The sequence below is a fragment of the Carcharhinus amblyrhynchos genome, chromosome 31 (genome assembly GCF_965287045.1).
Source record: "Carcharhinus amblyrhynchos chromosome 31, sCarAmb.v2.hapA, whole genome shotgun sequence".
Taxonomy (NCBI): Eukaryota; Metazoa; Chordata; class Chondrichthyes; order Carcharhiniformes; family Carcharhinidae; genus Carcharhinus; species Carcharhinus amblyrhynchos.
In genome coordinates, this window is record NC_137354.1 from 16,957,126 (window position 1) to 16,980,558 (window position 23,433).

The window sequence follows — 23,433 nt, forward strand, 5'->3', positions numbered from 1 at the left end:
CCTGGTGTTGAGAGACTTCTTACTGCACAGGTTTCCCAGAAGGGGGTGACCGCATTGCCAGGACCTGACCCCTGGGGTCCCTGCAGTCCAACAACTGAGAGCAGCCAGCTGATCACACATCAGGCAGGGGCCACACGTGTAACCTTCAAGGGCTGTGCAACTTAAAATCTTGGCAGTACATTTAACCGCTAAAGCCATGGCTCCCCCTGTCAATTAAAACAAACCTATAATCCTCCGGTATTGTTTGCTATTTATAGCGTTACTAAAGACACATTTTGAAATCACATTTAATTTGATGCTTCATATCAGCTAACCAGCATATTTTTCTTGCTGAGGCAGCTCTGGTTTTAACCATATCCAAAAGCATTTTGCCTTCTCACAAGAGCTTGCGCAAGGAGATTAAAATTCACACGTTGTTTTACCAACTTTATAAACCACCATGGATAGGGAAATCAATTAAATGATTCAATGGTTCTACCTGTCAATTGGCTATTTTTGTGATGTTGATTAGGCCCCACTCCCGACTCTCACTGAAATAATTAGTGATAATTAATAATAATAACGGTGGCACAGTGGTTAGCACTGCTGTCCCACAGCAAACAGGGACCCAGGTTCGATTCCAGACTCGATCGCTGTCTGTGCAGAATCTGCATGTTCTCCCCCTGTCTGCGTGGGTTTCCTCCGTGTGCTCCGGTTTCCTCCCGCAGTCCAACAATATGCAGGCTAGGAGGAACTGGCCATGTTAAATTGCCCCTTAGCATCCAAAGATGTGCTGGTTAGGTGGATTGGCCATGCTAAATTGCCTGTTAGTGTTTCAAGATGTGCCGGTTAAGTGGATTGGGCACAGTAAATTGTTCCTTAATGTCCCAAGATGTGCAGGTTAGGAGGATTGACCATGCTAAATTGCCCCTTAGTGTTCAAAGAGAGTACATCGGGGGGATCCCTCATTATGCTGCCTACTTATCCGCAGCAACAGGAAATAAAGTGTATTCAATCATTTAGAAATCCATATACCACCCAAGACACTCGTAATCCCATCAGTTTGTTGAAGTCTCGAGTCTGACTCTCGCTGTCTCCCTCATGGAGAAGCAAGCAGCTATAGTATCTGCTGTGCCCGGATGTGCTTCTGGGAAGGCTGGAGAGAGGGTCAGACCAATCCTTGCTAGAGCCGTGTTCTAATGCCCTGGTGGCCGTGTGACATTAGAAGGGTTTTTTTAAACATGATTTCTATAGATCTCGCAGTTTCAGAGATGTCATTGCTGCTGGCTTGACTATGATGAGTCCTTTCATTGCTTCTTAAATAGTTTAAATGGGGTTATTTCTGTTTACTCTGGGATTAGTTTTGCAATCCTGCATTGTCTTTCCAATGAGTTTATTTTCAGTCTTGAGAGTTCTGCGACTGCAGTTTAGTTTTTAGTTTTAGCAGGGGCATCAAGCAAGAAAGAAGCTGAAGTCTCTCTCTCTTTTTCCGTGTTCTTTTTAGAAATTCTGCTGGTTATCTCAAGGCAGAGTTTTGCCTTCTGGGAGGAAAGCACAGACTTCAAAAAGACTCAATTCCAGTCAAGTGAGATTTAATCTATGCCGTGTTAAGCCTGTGAAAAGGATTTTGTCTATGAAAGGTTTTGGTTTGTTGGAACAACTTTAAAATCCAATAAATGGGTAATACATTATTGTGGTTGTTTTCTTTTTGTTAATTTATTTGTAATTGTTAAAAGTTTATGTTAATTTTCTTACTATGCATGTTAACTATATTCTTAAATAAACTTTGTTGGATAAAAGCTCCCTAGTGGGTTACTTGAATCTCGCCTTAAGTGAAATATCTCATGCTTATCCTAGCTAAGTTAAACGTAAAAAAAACTTATGGTACAGGCAGTCTCCATAAAGCATTTTGGAGTTTCATTATAGCTGTCTTCTGGAACCTTCTGATGATCCAACTTATCAGGTGCTCTGGTCTGGTTGGTTTTACATCATTGAGTTCCAATGCTGGACCCTTTAGATGGAATTTTCCCATCTCACCTGTCATAGGAACCGTAACGGGCAGGGGGAGTGGATCATTTAAAGGTCCGCTGACCTGGGGTGGGGTTTTCCAGTACTGGGGCGAGTGTGGCCAGAAAATCCCTCCCCTTGTGTTTGCGTGCCGTATATCTGGATGTCTGGTTTCAGCTTCTAATATACATCAAGTCTTTTTGCATTTGTACAACTGCCCTTTTACATGTGTTAACATGTTCTGGTGCATCTCTGGTTCTCGAGTGCTGTGAGCTTGAATCTTGCAAAGGCCTGTCTCCAGACAGAATGTCTGTGTGTGTGTTTGGACGGCGAGAATCCCGAAAAGCATACCTTGCTTTTAGGCCAATTTCTATGTTTTTCTTTGAGCTGTCGTGCTAATATTTCTGTCCTCTTGGCTGTTTGCTGTTGGTTCCCTTCATGTTCAAATCTGCTGTTTCTTTATTTTGCAATCTGCCGGGGGAAATAAGTTCAATCAAAAAAAAACAAACCCTTTGTTTGGGCACAGAAATAGAGAGAGGGAGAAAGAGAGAGATTCTGTGGCACCCATTGAGGTCACAATGAAGTAATTATATAGAAGCTGATTCTTTCCGAATAGGAATGTCTGTGAAATTGGTCACGTAACCAGCTCTGGATCTCAGCCACAGTCCAAATCCAGCCCCCTCCCCTAACACACACACACACACACACACACACACCCCCAACCATTGAAAATCTAGAGCTGTACAGGGAGCAGCTAAACAGACGGATCTGTTTCTGCTTGCAAGCAGTCTGAGTTCCCCACTGCTGCTGCAGGCACTCACTGGAAAGTTGTCAAAACTCTGGGCAACTTTTCTTCCTGTTAATCAGTCTCTCTCTCTCTCATTGTAGCCTTCTGTGTGTGTGTGTGTGTGTGTGTGTGTGTGTGTGTGTGTGTGTGTGTGTGTGTGTGTGTGTGTGTGTCTCTTCCATCTGTGCCAGACCCACTGACAATAATGTTTATGTTCCATTGTAAAGCCAGACTTTAAGAGATTCCATACTCGCTTGCATACAGTGAAGGAAGTGGCGTTCCCTGCAGTGGGAGACAGAAAACAGAAGGTTGGACTCTGTAAGTGGGGAGGAGGTTAAGGAGCAGGGAGCTCATTCAGCTCGCTGCCTGATTAAATAACATGTCAGAGTGCTACACGGTGGATCTGGTCAGTCTCAGCAGCTGGTTCGCCTGAAGGATGAAGATCCTCGGGGTGGTGGTGTTACTGACAGAACTGCTGACTGCAGGTAAGCCTTTTTAGTATCTCTTCTCTCTTATACCAACTGCTTTCCATGTTCAAGAATTCCACCCAGAGACAGAGAGGAGGATGTGATCTTTTTACAATCTTGCCACGCAAGTTATAAACACTGGTATAATGCTGTCTAATGCTCCGAAGGTATGTAGGTTAGATAAATTAGCCATGACCCTTATCCCTTAATGTCCCAGGAAAAAATGTTTTATAAGTTTATTTTAACTAGTGTCGCAAGTAGGCTTACATTAACACCGCAATGAAGTTACTGTGAAAATCCCCTAGTTGCCATGCTGTGGCACCTGTACACTGAGGGAGAATTTAGCATGGCCAATGCACCTAATCAATATATCTTTTGGAGGAAACCAATGCAGGAATGGGGAGAACATGCAGATTTCCGCAGACAGTGACCCAAGCCAGGAATGGAACCTGGGTCCCTTCCTCTGTGAGACAGCAGTGCCAACCACTGTGCCCTAATGTGCAGGTTAGTGGATTAGCCATGCTAAAATTGTCCCTTAGTGTCCAAAAGATGCGTAGATTGGATGGATTAACAATGCTAAGTTGTTCTTAGTGTGTAAGATGTGTAGGTTAGGGAGATTAGCCATGGTAAATTGCCCTTTAGTGTCCAAAGATGTGTGGGTTAGGTGGATTGGCCATTCTAATTTGCCCCTTAGTGTTCAAAGATGTGCAGGTTGGGTGGATTGGCCATGCTATGTTGCCCTTTAGTGTTCAAAGATATGCAGGTTGGGTGGATTGACTATACTAAATTGCCCCTTAGTGTCCAAAGATGTGAAGGCGAGGTGGATTGGCCATGGTAAATGTGTGGGTTTACAGGGATAGGGCGGGGGAGAGGATCTGGATAAACAATCTATCAGAGAGTTGGTGCAAACTTGATGGGCCAAATGGCCTCTCCTGCACTGTCGGGATTCTACGAAGCAGTCAGGGGCCAGTCTGAAAATGCTGCAGTGTTACTTTTTATGCCGAGATCTAGTTTTTTTTTCTTAAACTGAGATAGATTTGGCATAGATTTTAACCCGGGCAAGTGTGAGTTTCACCCAGCTGATTCTTTGACCTTTCCCCCACCGCCTTGATAAATTGTCCAATACGATTTCTTGGCCCATCGCTGGCCTTCGATGGCCAGTTGACAGGGATTGTTGACTGGGAGGGGGGCCGGTGGCGTTGGGGGGGGGTGGGGGAGGTGGGGAGACTGGATGGCCACTGCTTGATGGGTGGTCAACAATATGGTGCCTCAGTTTCCCCTCGCTCTTCCCCATTCTAGCTTGTTCCCTTATCAATCAATACTGAGCAACATTACTCAGGTCCTAGTCACCCACCATCAGACTCTCCACAGGAATTCATCCTGAAGGCTTGCTTATGCTCCCCACATGAAAATGGCAAAGGGAGGCTGTATGGGGGGTAGGGGGGGGGACATCATTAATTGAAAAGTATATTTTTAACAGCCAAAACCTTGAAGACTTTCACCCACTCCTGTCCCCCGACAGCTTTAAGGAAATCCTTACTGGGCAGTTTCAATCCCCACTTCAGTTTTGCCTCCAACATTTGTTTTGCATTGCACGCGATCGCAGCTATGCTGATTTGTGCCAGTTTATGTTCGGTGATACAGCATGACTTAATAGGGAGCTCTGAGAAAGGAAATGGCCCTCCAGCCAGCAGACTTGAGCTGTGGAACACCCAGAGTGTCTCGCTGTCTGGAGGCTGGACTGTACATTCACAAACTGCTCGTTGACAGAATAATACAGCGCCGATTTGCCCCACTGTATCCTTTGGAAGAGTTAGAACCATAGAATCCCTACAGTGCCAAAGGAGGCCTTGCAGTCCATCGTGTCTGCACCCACTCTCCAAAACAGCGTCTTACCCAGGCCTACCCCCTCCGCCCTACCCCTGTAACCCTGTACATTTACTGTGGCCCATCCCCCGAACCTATGCATGTTTTGGAGAAAGGGGCAATTTACCATGGCCAATCCTCCTAACTTGCACGTCTTTGGACACTCAGGGGTAATTTAGCATGGCCAATCCATCTAATCTGCGCATCTTTGGACACTAGGGGGCAGCTCAGCATGGCCAATCCACCTAACTGGCATATCTTTGGACCATGGGAGGAAACTGGAGCACCCGGAGGAAACCCACACAGAACTGTGGAGAATGTGCAAACCCCACTCAAACAGACACCCGCGTCTGGAATTGAACCCAGGTCCCTGGCGCTGTGAGGCAGCCGTGCTAACCACTGTGCCATCCAATTAGTCATACTCCCTTGCCATTTCCCCATACTCCTGCAATTGTTTTTCTCCTTCAAGTATTCACGCAATTTGAAGATTTTTGTCTGTTGCATAACATTGTGCACTGTTGTGAATACTGTACTCATCACTGCTGACATTTGTAAATCTGCTAACATTTTTTTAAAATGTTGCAGTGGTGACTTTTTAATCGGAAACAATAAATCTTTTAGTGGACAATAGGAATTGATGGGTAAACCAGAATCTCCAAACGTAGTTTGGATTCCAGCCTGCATTCTCCCAACCATTAAGCTATAAGGATGGAACTCAGTGTCTCGACTGAAACATGTAGTGACACTCAAACTCAGCACATGCAAGTTTCAATGCAGATGCAAAGCACTAATGCAACATGAAGCCAGAAATCTGAGGTGGTAGCGTCCCTTACACCAACAAGACAGAACGATCTCTTCAGGATGCTATGGTGATCCAGTCTGGGTAGCTTTAAAATGCAGTTGCACAGTAGGGCAGCACAGTGGTTAGCACTGCTGCCTCACAGCGCCAGGGTAACGACTTTAATCAGACAATTGAGGTGGGGCTATTAGAATATGAACTCCCTGATTAAGGGCCAAATTAATGGCCCAATCAGGGATCCTCTTGATTTGTATTTAACCAGGCGTGTCAGTTCCTCTGGCACTCCGACTGCAGACCGTTAGCTGAAAGCACTCTGTGTGCTGTAGTCAGACTTGTAACTAAAGGGATTTTGGTGAAGGGGCTTCTGCCTCCGAGGACTTATGACAGCCAGGGACCCGGGTTTGATTCCTGGCTTGGGTCACTGTCTGTGCAAAATGTGCACATTCTCCCCGTGTCTGAGTGGGTTTCCTCCGGGTGCTCCGGTTTCCTCCCACAGTCCGAAAAACATGCTGATTAGATGCATTGGTCATGCTAAATTCTCATTTTTTTACAGCCAGGGACCCGGGTTCGATTCCTGGCTTGGGTCACAGTCTGTGCAAACCCATATGTGGGTTTCCTCTGGGTGTTCTGGTTTCCTCCCACAGTCCGAAAGACATTCCGATTAGATGCATTGGCCGTGCTAAATTCTCCATCAGTGTACCCAAACGGGCACTGGAGTGTGGCGACTAGGGTATTTTCACAAGAACTTCACTGCAGTGTTAATGTAAGCCTGTTTGTGACACTGATAAACAAACTTCTAAAAAATTAGATTGGAGTTATACTGCAACCAGCACCAACTCCGACTTGTGCGAGAGCTCCTCTGCTGGGCAGTTTCACCTAGAACGATGTTAGGGTGCTCAGATGTCCACTGATGTGTCACCATCAGCTGACGCTGAACCACCATCGTGCATCTTGCAAATAAAATTAGACCACCCTCATTCCCAGAAGCATGGGTATCAGGAGGTCCCCACCAGCCTGCATCACCAACCAAGTGGTCTCAAGACTTTCACTGCCTGATGACAAAAAAGGGAAAGGAAAATAGTGAGGAATTTAGCAAGCGTTGCCCCTGCCAACACAGACTGTCCCTCTGGTATGACTATTTATTTTGGCCCCTACTGTTGAAGCCCATATAAACAGAGCAATTTTTGCCAGCAGGAGGGTGGAACTGTCAACATCAAGTTTTCTAAACTCAAACATTAGGATGACAAAATTCTACAGCAAGGCAAAGGTGCAGAGGGAACATCCATAGGGAATTAGCTGAATGGCTGTGGAATAACTTTCTCCCAAGCATCAATGAAGAATTGAACATATTTGGTTATAATTAGAGTCAAAACAATTGTCACCTAAGGTTGGATGATGTTTGGAAATTGAGGCAATTTGGATAAATATGCAGTCAATTGACCCACATTCCTTGGAAAGGGAGCTAATACTGCACATGAATATGGTATTACACCGAGCCCTATTCTCTTCCTGCACCTAGTGGCACACCACAGCAGACTTTCATCTGTTCCTAAAGCTAGTCATTTCCGGAATAGGTCGCTAGCCTATTGCCAGGGGATAATAGCTTGAGGAGGTACCACTCTACATCAAGCAGGGCTGACCAGGAGTCTCTCCCACCCTTACCACCAGCCATTGGGGTGTTTGGAAGGATTCACAGGTTGACACTCAACCTGTTTGGCCTCGTTATGACCTTCCTTGACTATCAAGTCCTGGGGTGGGACTCGAACCCAGAGTTTCTGGCTCAGAAGCAGGGATGTTAACCCACTGCGCCACATGTCCTCGCATTACACCAAGTAATGTTAGCTTTAAAGTTTTTTTGTGTGTTTTAAAGTTTATTTATTAGTGTCACAAGTAGGCTTACAATGAAATTACTGGGAAAATCCCCTAGCCGCCACACTCCGGTGCCTGTTCGGGTACACTGAGGGAGAATTTAGCATGGCCAATCCACCTAACCAGCACGTCTTTTGAGTAGGGGAGGAAATTGGAGCACCCGGAGGAAACCCATGCAGACACGGGGAGAATGATCAGACTTCACACAGGCAGTGACCCCAAACTGGGAATACAAACCTGGGTCCCTGGCGCTGTGAGACAGCAGTGCCACCATGCTGCCCGCCAGATGGGGCAACTCCATAACAAGTCTGGAGATAGCTGGGTGAGAAGGCAGGCTGGATGGAAGGCCTGCCTCAGCGCTCACTGGCACAATCACTTGTGTTCACATCATTAAACTTTAAGAATGTGGTTAGCTCTCAACTGCCCCCTGGAATGGTCAAGTGAGCCATTCAGTTTAAGGGCAATTAGGGATGTGCAAAGGCAGTGATGCCCACATCCCACAACTGAACAGAAACCTTTCCATTGATTTGGTTGACTTTGCTGAATTATTTGGCCAAATAGATCAAATTCGTCACACTAGTTTAAAGATTGGAGTTGGCAAAAACAAAGGATTCAAATGCTATCTTGGTCTAAAGCCAGGAGAAGTGGAGCAGTAGGCTATTTGAAAAACCCTGTTCAACTTGATCTTGGGCACCATAAGTGAGTCTTTGACACTCATGTGTACTGCAACCTGTGTGGAGCTGAAATGAGGTTGTAATAACTCCTCGGAGGCTGGTGTCCTTTCACCAGATTCCCTCTATTTACAAACTTATCTCCACTCTTAAGAGTGCTTCGGGTACAGAGTCAGAATCTGGAGGGCCATTAGCCCTGACATTTCTCTATACAGGTCAGGCTCCCTGATTGGGCAGGCAATCATTGCCTCAATCAGGGAGCTCATACTCCAAGAGGTCAACCTTGTTGAAGCCACAACAGAGAGTGCCCATGTTATCCTGTCAGTCACAGACCACTTGCTTCAATTGAAGTTTTTTTTAATTTAGTTGTAGGACATGGGCATTGCTGGCTGACCAGCATTTATTGCCCATCCCTAGTTGCCCGAATCCATTACCATGGCTCTGACGTCACATGTAGGCCAGACCAGGTAAGGACGGCAGATTTCCTTCCCTAAAGGGGCATTAATAAACCAGATAAATTTTTCTGACAATGGTTTCATGGTCATCCTTAGACTTTTAATTCCAGATATTTTTTATTGAATTCAAATCCCACCAGCTGCCGTGGCAGGATTCGAACCCGGGTCCCCAGAACATTAGCTGAGTTTCTGCGTTAATAGTCTTGTGATAATACCACTAGGCCATCAACTTCCCATGAACAGAATTTAGCCATTCTTTCCCCCCTCAAGTGGAAATGCTCTAAATCGACACACAACTACTTATTCCACAAGAATATGACTTCTCACTAGGTTGCATGGATTGCTTATGTTGGCTTGTAAGCTAGCATCACTGATTTATGAAGAGATTTCTTTTAGAACAACTTGCATTTCTGTCATGCTTTTAACATCGTAGAAAGTCACAAGGCACTTCACAGGAATGTAATCAAGCAAAAAATCGACACCAAACCAAAAGAGGTTAGGATACGTGACCAAAATCTTGGTCATGTTTTAGGGACTTACTTCGAGTTAGCACAATGGTTAGCACTGCTGCCTCACAGTGCCAGGGACACAGGTTCAATTCTGGCCTCAGGTGAGTGTCTGTGTTGAGGTTGCATGTTCTCCCCGTGCCTGCGTGGGTTCTCTCCGGGTGCTCTGGTTTCCTCCCACAGTCCAAGGATGTGCAGGTTAGGTTAATTGGCCATGGTAAATTGCCCCTTAGTGTCAAGGGGGTTAGCAGGGTAAATAAGTGGGGTTACGGGATAGGGGCCTGGGTGGGATTGTTGTCGGTGCAAAATGGGCCAAATGGCCTCCTGCACTGTAGGGATTCAATGAGAGGAAAGGGAGATAAAGGGTGGGATTTTACGGCCTTCCTCGTCCCAAAACCGTAAAATCCCGCCCAAGGTCAATGAACCTTTTCCAAAGCTCCGACCCTCACCCGCTCTGATTCCTGTGGCGGGCGGGGCCAGTAAAATTCCAGCCAGAAGGGTTAGGGAGGGAAGTTATAACTTAGGGCTGAATGAATTGGATATTAACTTGCGATGACAGCGGCAAGAACATATCATCAGGCGTAACCACACTAAAAGCCTTCGAGTGCCAAACAGGTAGACACAAGACTTTGTAGAGGATATGTACAAATTTCAGTCTGAGATTGTTGATTGTAAAGTGACTGCTGTTGGGTTTTTGTAATTATGAATGGCGTGGGCATTCACAAGTATTTCAGTGATAGTTCGAAATGTTTTGCTCTGCTACATTGAACAGGTTTGTTGGATTTCTTCACTGGAGTAAACTTGACAAGTCTTCAGGAGCAATGTTGACCATGATAACCTAATTTGGGGTTAACCATGGGGGTGCATGGTTCTGAATCATTTTGGAATTGGACCGTGATTACTGACCATCGGATGGTAGACAACAATGACTGACAATGACAAGGCAAATTTGATGGCTCTGCTCCCTCTTTCCTCACTACCCCCCCCCCAATTCCCTACTGCCTTCTCCTTCTCTCGTCACCTTCCCCGCTCTTTTCCCCCACCTCTATCCCTCACCTCTCTCTCCCCCATCATTTCTAGAGGGTTCGAATGCAAGAGCAGGGATGCACTGCTGAGGCTGTATAAGGCTCTGGTCAGACCCCATTTGGAATATTGTGAGTTTCAGGAGAAGGTAGGAGAATGGGGATGAGAATCATCAGCCATGATTGAATGGCGGAGTAGATCCGATGGGCCAAATGGCTTAATTTTGCTCCTATATGTTATGGTCTTATGACGTAAAAAGTGTAGAATTTTACATCATAAAAATGTTCTACTGCTTATTTCCTTGACCATAGTCATTCCTATTGTGGTGACACCTGTCACATCCAAACTCCTTCAGACTGAAGCCATTCTCAAAATGTTGCTCATAGCATCAAAACTGTCCCTTAGAAAACTGACAGAAGCTGAACCATGACTGCATTACTGGATCTCCACTTCCACAACAGTGGTACAGGGGCAATCTCTGCTAGAGAGTGGTTAGGGGATGGCACTGTGGTACAGTGGTTGGGATTGCTGCCTCACAGCGCCAAAGACCCGCGTTCAATTCCCAGCCTCGGTTGACTCTGTGTGTGGAGTTTGCATGTTCTCCCCATGTCCATGCTAAATTGCCTCTCTGTGTCCCAAAATGTGCAGAATAGGTGGATTGGCCATGCTAAATTGCCCTTTGGTATCCAAAGATGTGCAGGTTAGATGGATTGGCCATGATAAATTATCCCTTAGTGTCCCAGAATGTGCAGGTTAGGGGGATTGGCCATTCTAAATTGCCCCTTAGTGTCCCATGTTGTGAAGGTTAGGTGGATTGGCCATGCTAAATTGCCCCTTAGTGTTTAAAGATGTGTAGGTTAAGTTTAAAATGTATTTATTAGTGTCACAAGTAGGCTTATATTAACACTGCAATGAAGTTACTGTGAAAATTCCCCAGTCGCCACACTTCGGTGTCTGTTCAGAAACAATGAGGAAGAATTTAGCACGGCTAATGCACCTAACCAGCACGTCTTTTGGATTGTGTGAGGAAACCAGAGCAAACCCATGCAGAGAACATGCAGGCTCTGCACAGGCAGTGAGCCAAGCCAGGAATCGAACCTGGATCCCTGGCGCTGTGAGGCAGCAGTGCTAACCACTGCGCCATTTGTGCCTTAACCCCCAGCTTCCAAAGAACAGGCTCGATTGTACTCACTCCTTTACTCATGGGACCAGTCTGAGCAATCCTGCCAACCGGTATCCAGGAGTTAGCAGCTGGAAGCATGTTCTGACCCAGAAATGAGCCTATTAATCTGGATAAGCTTTGACCCTAGCTCTGGTGGATGAAAGGGCAATGCGCTAGTACACTGTGTCACTCCAAACCCAAAGTTTAATTTTAAGAAAATGAGTTACATTTTCCAATAATTGAAGCCAAACATTACAGGGTGTGCTAATTGTTTTCATGTTTTATGTCCTTTAACTGATACCATTTAGCAAGATGGAGATTTCCTCAATGAAAGGACTTTTAAGCATGCACTTAAATCCGAGATGTACAGCCACAAGTTGCAACCGAAATTATGTGAAAAATTTCTCATTTAAAAAAAACAGATAAGAAAAGCTGGAACTTGTACTCTGTTGAAGAACTGAAAACAGATGTTCAAACTTATGTGTTGAAGTTGAACCATTCGTGCTTTTTGAGATTTTTTTTTGAATATGTCATTAAAATGCCAATGTCACGGCAGAATGTCATTGATACAGAACAGGGCCTTGTTGAGGCCTCACCTTGAGTATTGTGTGCAGTTCTGGTCTGAGGAAGGACATTCTTGCTATTGAGGGAGTCCAGCGAAGCTTCACCTGACTAGTTCCTGGAATGGAAGGGCTGTCACACGAAGAAAGACTGAGTCAGTTGGACTTGTACTCACTGGAATTTAGAAGAATAAGAGGGGAAACATATAAAATCCTGATGGGGCTGGACAGGCTAGATGCGGGAAGAATGTTCCCAATGTTGGGAGAAGTTCAGAATTAGGGGTCATAGTCTAAGAATAAGGGGTAAGCCAGTTAGGACAGAGATGAGGAAGAACTTCCTCATTCAGGGAGTTGTGAACCTCTGGGGCTCTCCACCACAGAACGTTGCTGGGGCCAGTTTGTTAGATAGGTTCAAGATGTTAGATATGGACATGGCCCTTGCGGCTAAAGGGATCAAGGGATATTGTTGTGAAGTTGAGTTTATAAAGATGTACAAAATGTCTATAATGAATGTAAAACACTAAAGGGGAGACAACAATGTGTGTTCCCTTTAAAAATTGGTGCCTCTAAAAGCTGCTTTTGTTCAATGCTGAGATGTTTAGATGTGGATTTGCTGGCGTTGGACTGGGGTAAAGTCCAATGGGTTTATTTGGTAGCTTTTGCTACCAAATAATACTTGTGGCTTTTTCTACCAAATAAACCTGTTGGACTTTAACCTGGTGTTGTGAGATTTGGGATGTTTACCATAGAACCCTGCAGTGCAGAAAGAGGCTATCTGGCCCATCGAGTCTGCACCAACAACAATCCCACCCAGGCCCTATCCCTGTATTTTACCCACTAATCCCTCTGACCTACGCATCCCAGGACACTAAGGGGCAATTTAGCTTGACCAATCCACCTAACCTGCACATCTTTGGACTGTGGGAGGAAACCAGAGCACGCGGAGGAAACCCATGCAGACACAGGGACAATGTGCAAACTCTGTACAGACAGTGACCTGAGCCAAGAATCGAACCCAGGTCCCTGGAGCTGTGAAGCAACAGCGCTAACCACTGTGCTACTGTGCCGCCCAAGATGCAGAGTATACATGGAATTTAGGTGATCACATTTGTTTCAAGAGGACCAAGCCTCAGGGTTGCCTTGGTAACCAGCTCTGCAGGTTTTTTGCATTTTGCCAGCCTATGAGTTCAAAGAATACACTCAGTTAAAGGGGATCTATCAGATTTGAACTTACTATTGTTGCCAACCTTAGGCCAATCTGAGTACAGGAATGTTAACACGTCCATCGAATCCCTACAGAAGGAGGCCATTCGGCCCATCAAGTCTGCACCAACCACAATCCCAACCAGGCCCTATTCCCATAACCCCCCATACTTACCCTGCTAATGCCCCTGATACTAGGGTCAATTTAATATGGCCAATCCACCTAACGCGCACATCTTTGGAGTCATTAGGATTATGAAAAAAAATAGCTCAACTGCCTTCAGTGCAGTTCAACCAGAAACAGGCCCCAATCACCTGAAGTAGTTAAAAGCAGTTAAGGGAAGTTAAATCAACTGGAGCAGTTGGCTCTTAACTCTGCCAACTTCAGACAGGGCTTAAGATAAATCATCCTCTAACCAGCAGAAAGTACCAAGTCAGACAGAGCTTGCAGACAGTGGACAACTACCAAGAGATTCCAAAATTTCCAAACACCATCAAACCTGGTTGTATATAGTTTATTTTGAGAGTGAGTGAATTTCGATTATTACTGTTTTAGTAATGAATATTCGTTGTATTATTCAAACAGCATTTTGGTCAAAAACTTCCTTTAATTCAAATGTTATTGGTTTAGCTAAAGTTCCTGGTTATCTAAATAAAATATTTAGTCAATTAAACGAGCTTATGTTAATTAAGACACTCTATCCAGACCTGTAAGTTTCAATAAGATCCCCCCCTCCCCCCATCCTTCTAAACCCCAATAAGTACAGACTCAAAGTCCTCAACTGTTCCTCACACGACAAGCTCTTCATTCCAGGGGTCATTCGTGTGAATTGAGCAATATTGATGGCGTGTAGCAGTGTGACGTTCACAGGGTATATTAACGTGTATTCGTTTTTTGCTCCCCGCCTATAGATATCTGTGAGGCCTTGAAGGTGATTGTGACCCCCGGGCCTGTGGTGGAGTTCACCGAGGGACAGCGGGGCACTCTCTTCTGCCGCATATCTCAACTGAAGAGGAAGAACAGTTACTTGTCTCTGGTCTGGCTCTTCTCAAACTCCCTGTCTGACAACCAAAGGATCCTGCGGCTGAACCGGACGGGCCACGTGCAAGCTTTCCGCAACTGCAGGGAGCGCCATTGTGAGCTCCAGTTCTTCGAGCATGGCCCCGCCAAGGTTTATGTTTTGATTATCAACAAGTTTCAGATCAGCGACGAAGGTCGCTACCGGTGCAAAGTCCAGGAAATTGCAAACTTGAACAGGAAGTGGCTTTCCATATCTAATGGAGACAACACCACAGAAGTGAAAGGTAAAACTAAGCCTCGCATTGATCGCTTGAGCAGTATTGTTTAGCGGTGCAAATAACATGGTTGGATGCCCTCCGGCTCATAAAGTTAAGAACGATTGAACTGCTCTGTAATCGTTACTTAAAAAATGAATTTCCCACATAATTATACCTCACAAAATTTACTTATCAAACACAAGTAGGCTTACATTAACAGTGCGATGGAGTTACTGTAAAAATCCCCTAGTCACCATTCTCCTGTTCAGGTACACTGAGGGGGAATTTAGCACGGCCAATGCACCTAACCAGCACACCGTGGGAGGAAACTGGAGGAAACCCACGCAGACACAGATAGAATGTGCAAACTCCACACAGACAGTGACCCAAGCCAGGAATCAAACCCATGTCCTTGGCACTGTGAGGCAGCAGTGTGCCACCGCAACGTCCTTAGTCAAATACAAGTGGCAGTATGTTGATGCAACCATACTCGGCATAGCAACTATAGAGGTAAGGAAAAATGCTTTGATTTGATTTATTATTGTCACATGTATTAGTATATGATCATAAAAACATAAGAACTAGGAGCAGGAGTAGGCCATTCGGCCCCTCAAGTCTGCTCTGCCATTCAATAAGATCATGGCTGATCTTCTCGTGGACTCAGCTCCACTTACCCACCCACTCACCACAACCCTTAATTCCTTTACTGTTCAAAAATCTATCTATCCTTGCCTCAAAAACATTCAATGAGGTAGCCTCAACTGCTTCACTGGGCAGGAGATTCCACAGATTCACAACCCTTTGTGTGAAGAAGTTCCTCCTCAACTCAGTCCTAAATCTGCTCCCTGCCTTTGAAAAGTATTGTTTCTGGCGCGCTATACAGACAAAGCATACCGTTCATAGAGAAGGGAAAGGAGAGAGTGCAGAATGTAGTGTTACAGTCATAGCTTGGGTGCAGAGAAAGATTAACTTAGTGTGAGATAGGTCCGTTCAAAAGATGGCAGCAGGGAAGAAACTGTTCTTGAGTCGGTTGGTACGTGACCTCAGACTTTTGTATCTTTTTCCCAATGGAAAAAAGTGGAAGGGAGAATGTCTGGGGTGTGGGGGAGGGTCTTTAATTGCGTCATGCATGTCATGTTTAACACATTTTACATTTAGGAACAACTGCATTCTCTAGCGAATCCACTGATGACCATGAAACCATTGTCGATTGTCATACAAACCCGTTCCGAAGGAAAACTTTTCTTTTGTACAATTCTTGTCACAACCCTCAGCTCTTGTCTCAGACCTAGCATGGCAACTTCTCAACCCAGACTTTCCCATGATCCTTCACTCCAGCCAAGCCTCGCTCAATGATGACTTCCCGCAATGGTCTCTGTAATTATAGTTTTGCTTTAAGTGGGGTGGAGGGGGGGCTTCGTTGTGTTGTAGCATGTTGTTCTGGGTTGTCACTAACCTTGTGTTCGTTGACGAGCCTTCCAAATTATTAAAATGAAGGAACTTGATTGTGGGGAAGGAGCCGAGTTGCAGTAATACTCTATCCCCCCCTCTCTCTCTCTCTCTCTCTTACTCAGTCCTCTTGTGGTGAACTCTTAATTCTTCCACCAGTGTTTCGTCTCAACTTTCCAGTGGCCGTGATATTTCTGGCAGGAATTCAACAGCTAACATGCTGCCTTCATTAAGACGCATTGGCATCTGGAAGCCCCAAATCTTGTAAACACCATTCTAGTGTTTTTTTTTCAAAAAGGAAAACTCTCAAGATGTTTTCCAAGATTTGAGAGAGAGAGACTCGAAAACCAAAAAAAAAACAAAACCTTTAGTTGTGTCTTGGCTCAGGACTGGCACTATTCATTTCAGCTTAGGTTGCTGATTCAGCTCCAAGTTCACTTCCATTTCCAGATTCTGCAAACACTTTCTGCAGCCTTGCCGATACTCGGGAAGCCTGGGAAAGGAGAGTTAGGCTCACAGGCTGAAAGCACGTGATGCCCAGCCGTCTATCATTCAGCGAGCAGCACTCATTTTTTAAACACTGCCTCAGATTTCACCCCATAACAATCCAAAAGGGAAGGGTCAGTACATCTGACTCCGCAATGTGAGACAACCGTGCCGAGAACATCTGTCAACATATGGAATATGATACATATCCCCAGTCACCCATTAAACAAAATATTACAAATGAGCCACTCGGGAGGAAGGGAATGCCGTCAACAAGGTAAGGATCAAACCAGGATTCTTTTTAATATACCAGTCTGATTTGTTGAAGTAGCAATGTGTCGAGTGGCTCATAGTGCTGAAGTTTTCCCACACGAGAAATGTCCATTGATGGAGCAGCACGATGGCACAGTGGTTAGCACTGCTGCCTCACAACACCAGGGACCCGGGTTCAATTCCAGCTTCGGGTCACTGTCTGTGTAGAGTCTGCACATTCTCCCCGTGTCTGCGTGGGTTGCCTTCGGGTGCTCCGGTTTCCTCCTACACTCCAAAGATGTGCGGGTTAGGTTGATTGGCCGTGCTAAATTGACCCTAGTGTCAAGGGGATTAGCAGGGTAAATATGTGGGGTTACGGGAATAGGGCCTGGGTGGGACTGTGGTTGTTGCAGACTCAAGGGGCCAAATGGCCTCCTCCTGCACTGTGGGGATTCTATGATAGAGAGTAAGGTGGCCAAATGTCAGATGAATGCAAAGTTACTTGACAGAGAAGACTGTGAAACTTCAGAAAAAACGGGACAAAAATTCCAACATCTGCAACATAATTTTTAGAGCTTTTTGGCTCTTTTTAAATATTTATTCATCTGGTGGCACAGTGGTTAGCACTGCTGCTTCACAGTGCCAAGGATCTGGGTTTGATTCTGGCCGTGGGTTACTGTCTGTTTGGAGTCTGCATGTTCTCCCCATGTCTGTATGGGTTTCCTCCTGGTGCTTTGGTTTCCTCTCACAGTCCAAAGATGTGCAGGTTAGGTGGATTGGCCATGCTAAATTGCTTCTTAATGTCCAAAGAGGTGTGGGTTAGGTTGATTGCCAGCTAAATTTCCCCTTATCTTCAGGGGTTTAGCCGTGTAAATATGTGGGGCTATGGTGATAGGGCTTGAATGGGATTGCTGTCAGTGCAGACCTGATGGGCCGAATGATCTCCTTCTGCACTGTTGGGATTGTATGATTCAACAAGGGTTGGTGGTCCAACTGTTCGGAGCATCCCACGGCAAAGTGGTCAGACTAATCCTTCATAACACTGGGGACAGGGACCCTCAACACTTGGCATTTGCGCAATGAGGGTTTAGTCTATGCATGGCTTGATGCAGCCACCCGCAAAGGTGGCCACCAGGATGAGAATGACGTTGAGCCTCCTTGGCGAGAGGCTTGGGCATCAAGTCCCTGAGAACTGGGTCCATTTTCGATCTCTAGAGAAGGTTGCAGATGAGCAGGTAAATCACCTTGGCTCAGGAGTGAGAAATAGGCCAAGCCTGTGCCACATACAGAAAGAGGCTACCTTCATACCTTTTCCTTTACTCGACATGGTTTGTGGGTGTCGCTCGCTGGCCAGCATTTATTGCCCATCCCTGAGGGCAGTTGAGACTCAACCACATTGCTGTGGATCTGGAGTCACATGTAGGCCAAACCAGGTAAGGATGGCAGATTTCCTTCCCTAAAGGACTTTAGTGAACCAGATGAGTTTTTCTGGCCATTGGCAATGGGACAAAGTAGAAATAATCAAGAGCTTCAGATTTTGGCTGTCCAGATCACCAACAACCTATCCTGGTTCCCTCATGCCGACACTATAGTTAACAAAGCCCACCAACACCTATAGTTTCTCAGAAGACCAAGGAAATTTGGCATGCCCAGTACAACTCTCACTACATTCTACAGATGCATGATGGAAAGCATTGTATCACAACTTAGTATGGCTCCTGCTCTGTCCAAGACCACAAGAAACTACAAAGTATCGTGAACAAAACCCAGTCCATCACTCAAACCAGCCTCCCACCCATTGACTCTGCCTATATTCCTGCTGCCTCAGAAAAGCAGCCAGCATAATTAAGAACCCCATGCACCCCGACATTCTCTTCCACCTTCTTCTGTCGGGAAAAAGATACCAAGGTCTGAGGTTAAGTACCAACCAACTCAAGAACAGCTTCTTCTCTCTGCCATCAGACTTTTGAATGGACCTACCTCACATTGAGTTGATCCTTCTCTACACCCTATCTACGACTGTAACACCACATTCTGCACCCTCTCCTTTCCTTCTCTATGAATGGCGTGCTTTCTCTGTATAGTGTGCAAAAAACAATACTTTTCACTGTATGTTAATATATGTCACAATCATAAATCAAATCAAATCGATGGTGCATGGTTAGACTTATGATTCCAGATTTTTATTGATTCCAAATTTCACCATCTGCCATGGTGGGATTTGAACCTGGGTCCCCAGAGCAATACCCTGGATTACTAGTCCAGCAATAATATTAATATGCCATTGCCTCCCCATGATGATCAGGTTTTTGCTGGCAATAAGAGGTAGTGTTGCTCCAAGTTTGAAAACTGCTGCAGTATAGTGTTGTGGGACATAAAAAGGTTGGGTAACACAGGGGGAGATGGTAGACAAATCATTTTAAACTGAGCTTGTCCTGCCAGGATTCCATTGACTGCAATTTTGAGCAGTATTTGAGGATAGGAAACAAGGACATGAGGTTAGGGGGTTCCTCTTCAATATCTAGATTGGTGTCTGATATAATTGAAGCCACAACTCCATTTTTATTCATTCATAGGGTGAGGGCATTTATTGCCCATCCCTAATTGCCCTCGAGAATGTAGTGGTGAGCTACCTTCTTGAACCATGTGGTATAATTACAGCCACTGTGTTGTTAAGAAGGGCATTCCAGGATTTTGACCAAGTAACAGTAAAGGTACGGTGATATGTTTCCAAGTCAGAATGGTGAGTGACTTTGAGGGGAACTCGCAGGTGGTAATGTTCCCATGTGTCTGCTACCCTTCTCCTTCCAGTCACGGGTCACAGGTTTGGAAGGTACTGTTGAAGGAGCCTTGGTGCAGTGCATCTTATAGATGGCACACACTCTTGTCACTGTGCACCGGTAGTGGAGGGACTGAATGTTTGTGGAAGTGGTGGCAATCAAACGGGCAGCTTTGTCCTGGATGGTGTTGGGGTTCTTGAGTGTTGTTGGAGCTGCCCCCATCAAGGCAAATGGGGAAAGTGTTCCATCACACTCCTGTAAATGGTGGACAGAGTTTGGTGAGTCAGGAGTTACTCACTGCAGGATTCCCAGCCTCTGACCTACTCTTCCACCATAATTAGGGACCTCATGCACCCCGGACATTCTCTCTTCCACCTTCTTCCATCTGGAAAAGTCTAAGGTCAACCGACTCAAAAACAGCTTCTTCCCTGCTGCCGTCAGACTTTTGAATGGACCTACCTTGCACTAAGTTGATCTTTCTCTACACCCTAACTTTGATTGTAACACTACATTCTACACTTTCTCCTCTCCGTCTCTATAAACTTTGTCTGTATAGCGCGCAAGAATCAATACTTTTCACTGTATACTAATACATGTGACAATAACAAATCAAATCAAATCAAATCTTATAACCACAGTATTTAAATGGTTATCCAAGTCAGTGCCTGGTCAAAGGTAATCCTGAAGGATGTTGATAGTGGGGGGAATTCATCGATGGAAATTCCAATTGTTGCATATATAAGGCTAATACGTGGCATTTGACAAATGTAAATATTGAACAGAAATGCTAAGAAAACCAAAAGAAATCATACAGCCTTGTCCCTAGTAAAAGCATATGTCTTTGTGCTTGGGATTTTAAACTGTAGAAAGCAGGCTGCAGAAGCCAACTTTGCAAAATCTTCATCCAAAACAGCAGCCAAAATTCCAGCAGAGCAAAACAAGTTTTTGAAATGGGAACTATGATTTTAAAGCAAGCAAGCAAAGACACAGAACCAATTGAATTCAAATTTGAGTGTTGCTGACAATAATAAATCAAATTAATATCTTGTAACTGCTCATCCGATTCTGGTCAAAAGTAATCCCTCAAGGTATTTCCAGGTATTTAAGCCTGGACAAGGAAAGATGACAGTTGTTATGCTTGCTACCTCTTGGGGGAAAGAGGGTAGGTGAGGCTCTCGTATGAAATATTGCAGTTTTAATCACCATCAAATCACTATCTAAATTGCTGCCTCACAGCGCCAGGGACCTGGGTTCAATTCCCAAATTGTGTCAATGTCTGTGTGGAGTTTGCACGTTCTCCCTGTGTCTGCGTGGGTTTCCTCCGGGTGCTCTGGTTTCCTCCCACAGTTCAAAGACATGCTGGTTAGGTGCATTGGCTGTGCTAAATTCTCCCTCAGTGTACCTGAACAGGTGCCAGAGTGTTGGTGACTAGGGGATTTTCATAGTAACTTCAGTACAGTGTGAATGTGAGCCTACTTGTGACTAATAAATAAACTTTTACTTTGAATTCTGGAGTAGAGGAAAGGTTTGAATTTCACATACTCTGTGATTATCTTGGATTAGTTAGATTAGTGAGGTGTATCCCTTTATGGGGAGGTTCCAAAATCACACTGAGGAAACATCGTGTCGTAACACAATGAACCCCTGAAGCTGAGCAATGCTGGACAAGGGCTAGCGGTTACAAACTCTCGCTCACTATGTGAAACTACTCTGTGAAAAGTGAGAGAGGGAGTACTGTTGGATGTGAGGTCTTTAGCACAAACTAAAGAGTGTCTGTCATGTTTAAACCTAGTAAGAAGTCTCACAACACCAGGTCAAAGTCCAACCAGTTTATTGGACAGTAAGACTTCTTACTGTATTTACCTCAGTCCAACACCAGCATCTCCACATCACGTTTAAACCTATGCATCTGATGAAAAGGACACAAAAATCATGCAGTTAATTTTCCTTTGCTTTGAACTTGTTAACAGTGCGGGTCGCAGAGACAACGACTGTGCTAATCTCGGGGAGTAGAAGTGAAACTTGGACACACTTTGAAGGTAAGGTGATTTCCCCTCTCTTGGGTCAAATTGCATATTAACACTGTAGGAATCTCTGAGCGGTTTAGTGTAGGTTTACTAAACTAACACTAGGAATGAGCCAGTTAGCTAATGAGGAAAGGTCGGAGAAGTTAGGTTTGTAGCCTCTAGAGTTCAGAAGAGTAAGAGGCAACTTGATTGAAATCTTTAAGATCCTGAGAGGGTCCCGAGAGAATGGATGTGGAAAGGATGTTTCCTCTTGTAGGGGAATTTAGAACCAGAACTGTTTAAAAATAAAGAGTTGCCCATTTAAGACAGAGATGAGGAGAGATAGTCTCTGGAACTCTCTTCCTCAAAAGGAAGTGGAAGCAGAGTCTTTGAATATCTTTAAGCCAGAACTGGATAGATTCTTGACTAACAAGGGGGGGTGAAATGTTATTAGGGGTCGGCAGGAAAGTGGGGTTGAAGTTACAATCAGATCAGTCACGATCTTATTGAGTGGGGCAGCAGGTTCAAGGGGCTGAGTGGCCTACTTCTGCTCCTAATCCATATATTTAAGTTCTGAAGGATGAAGTTAACCAGAATGGTCTCAGGAATGAGAAGGTTTGTAAAATCTAGCTACAATGGGCAGCACAGTGCTTTGCAGAAAAGCAAAGCAGACCTGGAGCATCTGATACAGACCTGAGTTCCCAGGACTATTTTTCAGCTGTCTCAGTGTGAGAATTTTCATTCATTATATATGACATTCAACTTAAATAGAAAGTTTGCTCCTTCTATCAATAGTGATACCCAATCTGTGCCGATATATAATTGATGCCTACTTCACAATACTAATTTTCAAGTTCCTTGCATTACAATAATAAGAACACCTTGAAAATACTTAGTGCTTTGAGATATCCTGTGGCCATGACAGTTGCTATATAAATGCAGGTTTCTTTCTTGAATTTAGCTCAGCCTTCTTATTTGCAACAACCACTATGTGATTACTTTGCTTACATTCTAAAGATATCTGTGATCCATGTTTTGTTCATGGTCCATCCATGGTCAACATCAAGAAGATTTCTTCTTATCTATTAGCTTCGATTGGTAACATATCAAATTTCTCCTCCATTGTTACTCAATCGTCCTAATGCCTGAATGGTTTCATTCCCTTACTTGTCAACACTGCACGCTTCAGTAGCTCTGTCTCTCTGTAATGTTTGTTGGAAGTTAGGGCGGCACGGTGGCACGGTGGTTAACACTGCTGCCCCACAGCACCAGGGCCCAGGTTCGATTCCGGCCTCAGGTCACTGCCTGTGTGCAGTCTGCATATTCTTCCCACGTCTACGTGGGTTTGCTCTGGGTGCGCTCCCTCAGTCCAAAGATGTGTGGGTTGGGTTGATTGACCATACTAAGTTGACCCTTAGGGTGGGATTCTCTCCTGAAAACTGTGGATTCCCACCCAACTTCAATGGTCCACCCCCTGCTAGAATTCCCATGGCAGGCAGGATGAGAGCCTTAGTGTCAGAGGAATTAGTAGGGTAAATACATGGGGTTACGGAGATTGTTGTTGGTGTGGACTCCATGGGCCAAATGTCCTCCTTCTGCACTTTAGAGATTCTACGATTCCGAGTTAGGCTATGCTCCCTCAGTAACCACTGAGAATGGTCACATAAGATTCTACATTGGTGCTCCAATCTGCTATTCACATCAATTCACCAAATCCTTCATCCAACCCCATTGATATGTTAGTCCAGAGACTGGGTCTCGTATTAGTCATCGTCCCATCATCCTCCAGCTGCTCCATTCATTCAAGGAATGAGCAAAGGAAGATCCC

General features: G+C 44.9%; 1 protein-coding gene across 1 annotated transcript in view; it reads left to right on the top strand.

Annotated features, from left to right (window-relative positions):
* The first annotated feature begins 2,758 nt into the window (after positions 1-2,758).
* vstm4a (V-set and transmembrane domain containing 4a) overlaps positions 2,759-23,433 on the top strand; it is a 56,588-nt gene continuing 35,913 nt past the window's right edge. The window contains exons 1-3 of the mRNA XM_080215780.1: positions 2,759-3,258; positions 14,267-14,659; positions 21,570-21,638. Of these exons, the coding sequence (XP_080071906.1) occupies positions 3,210-3,258; positions 14,267-14,659; positions 21,570-21,638 (511 nt within the window). The 5' untranslated portion in view covers positions 2,759-3,209. The remainder of the gene's footprint in view (positions 3,259-14,266; positions 14,660-21,569; positions 21,639-23,433) is intronic.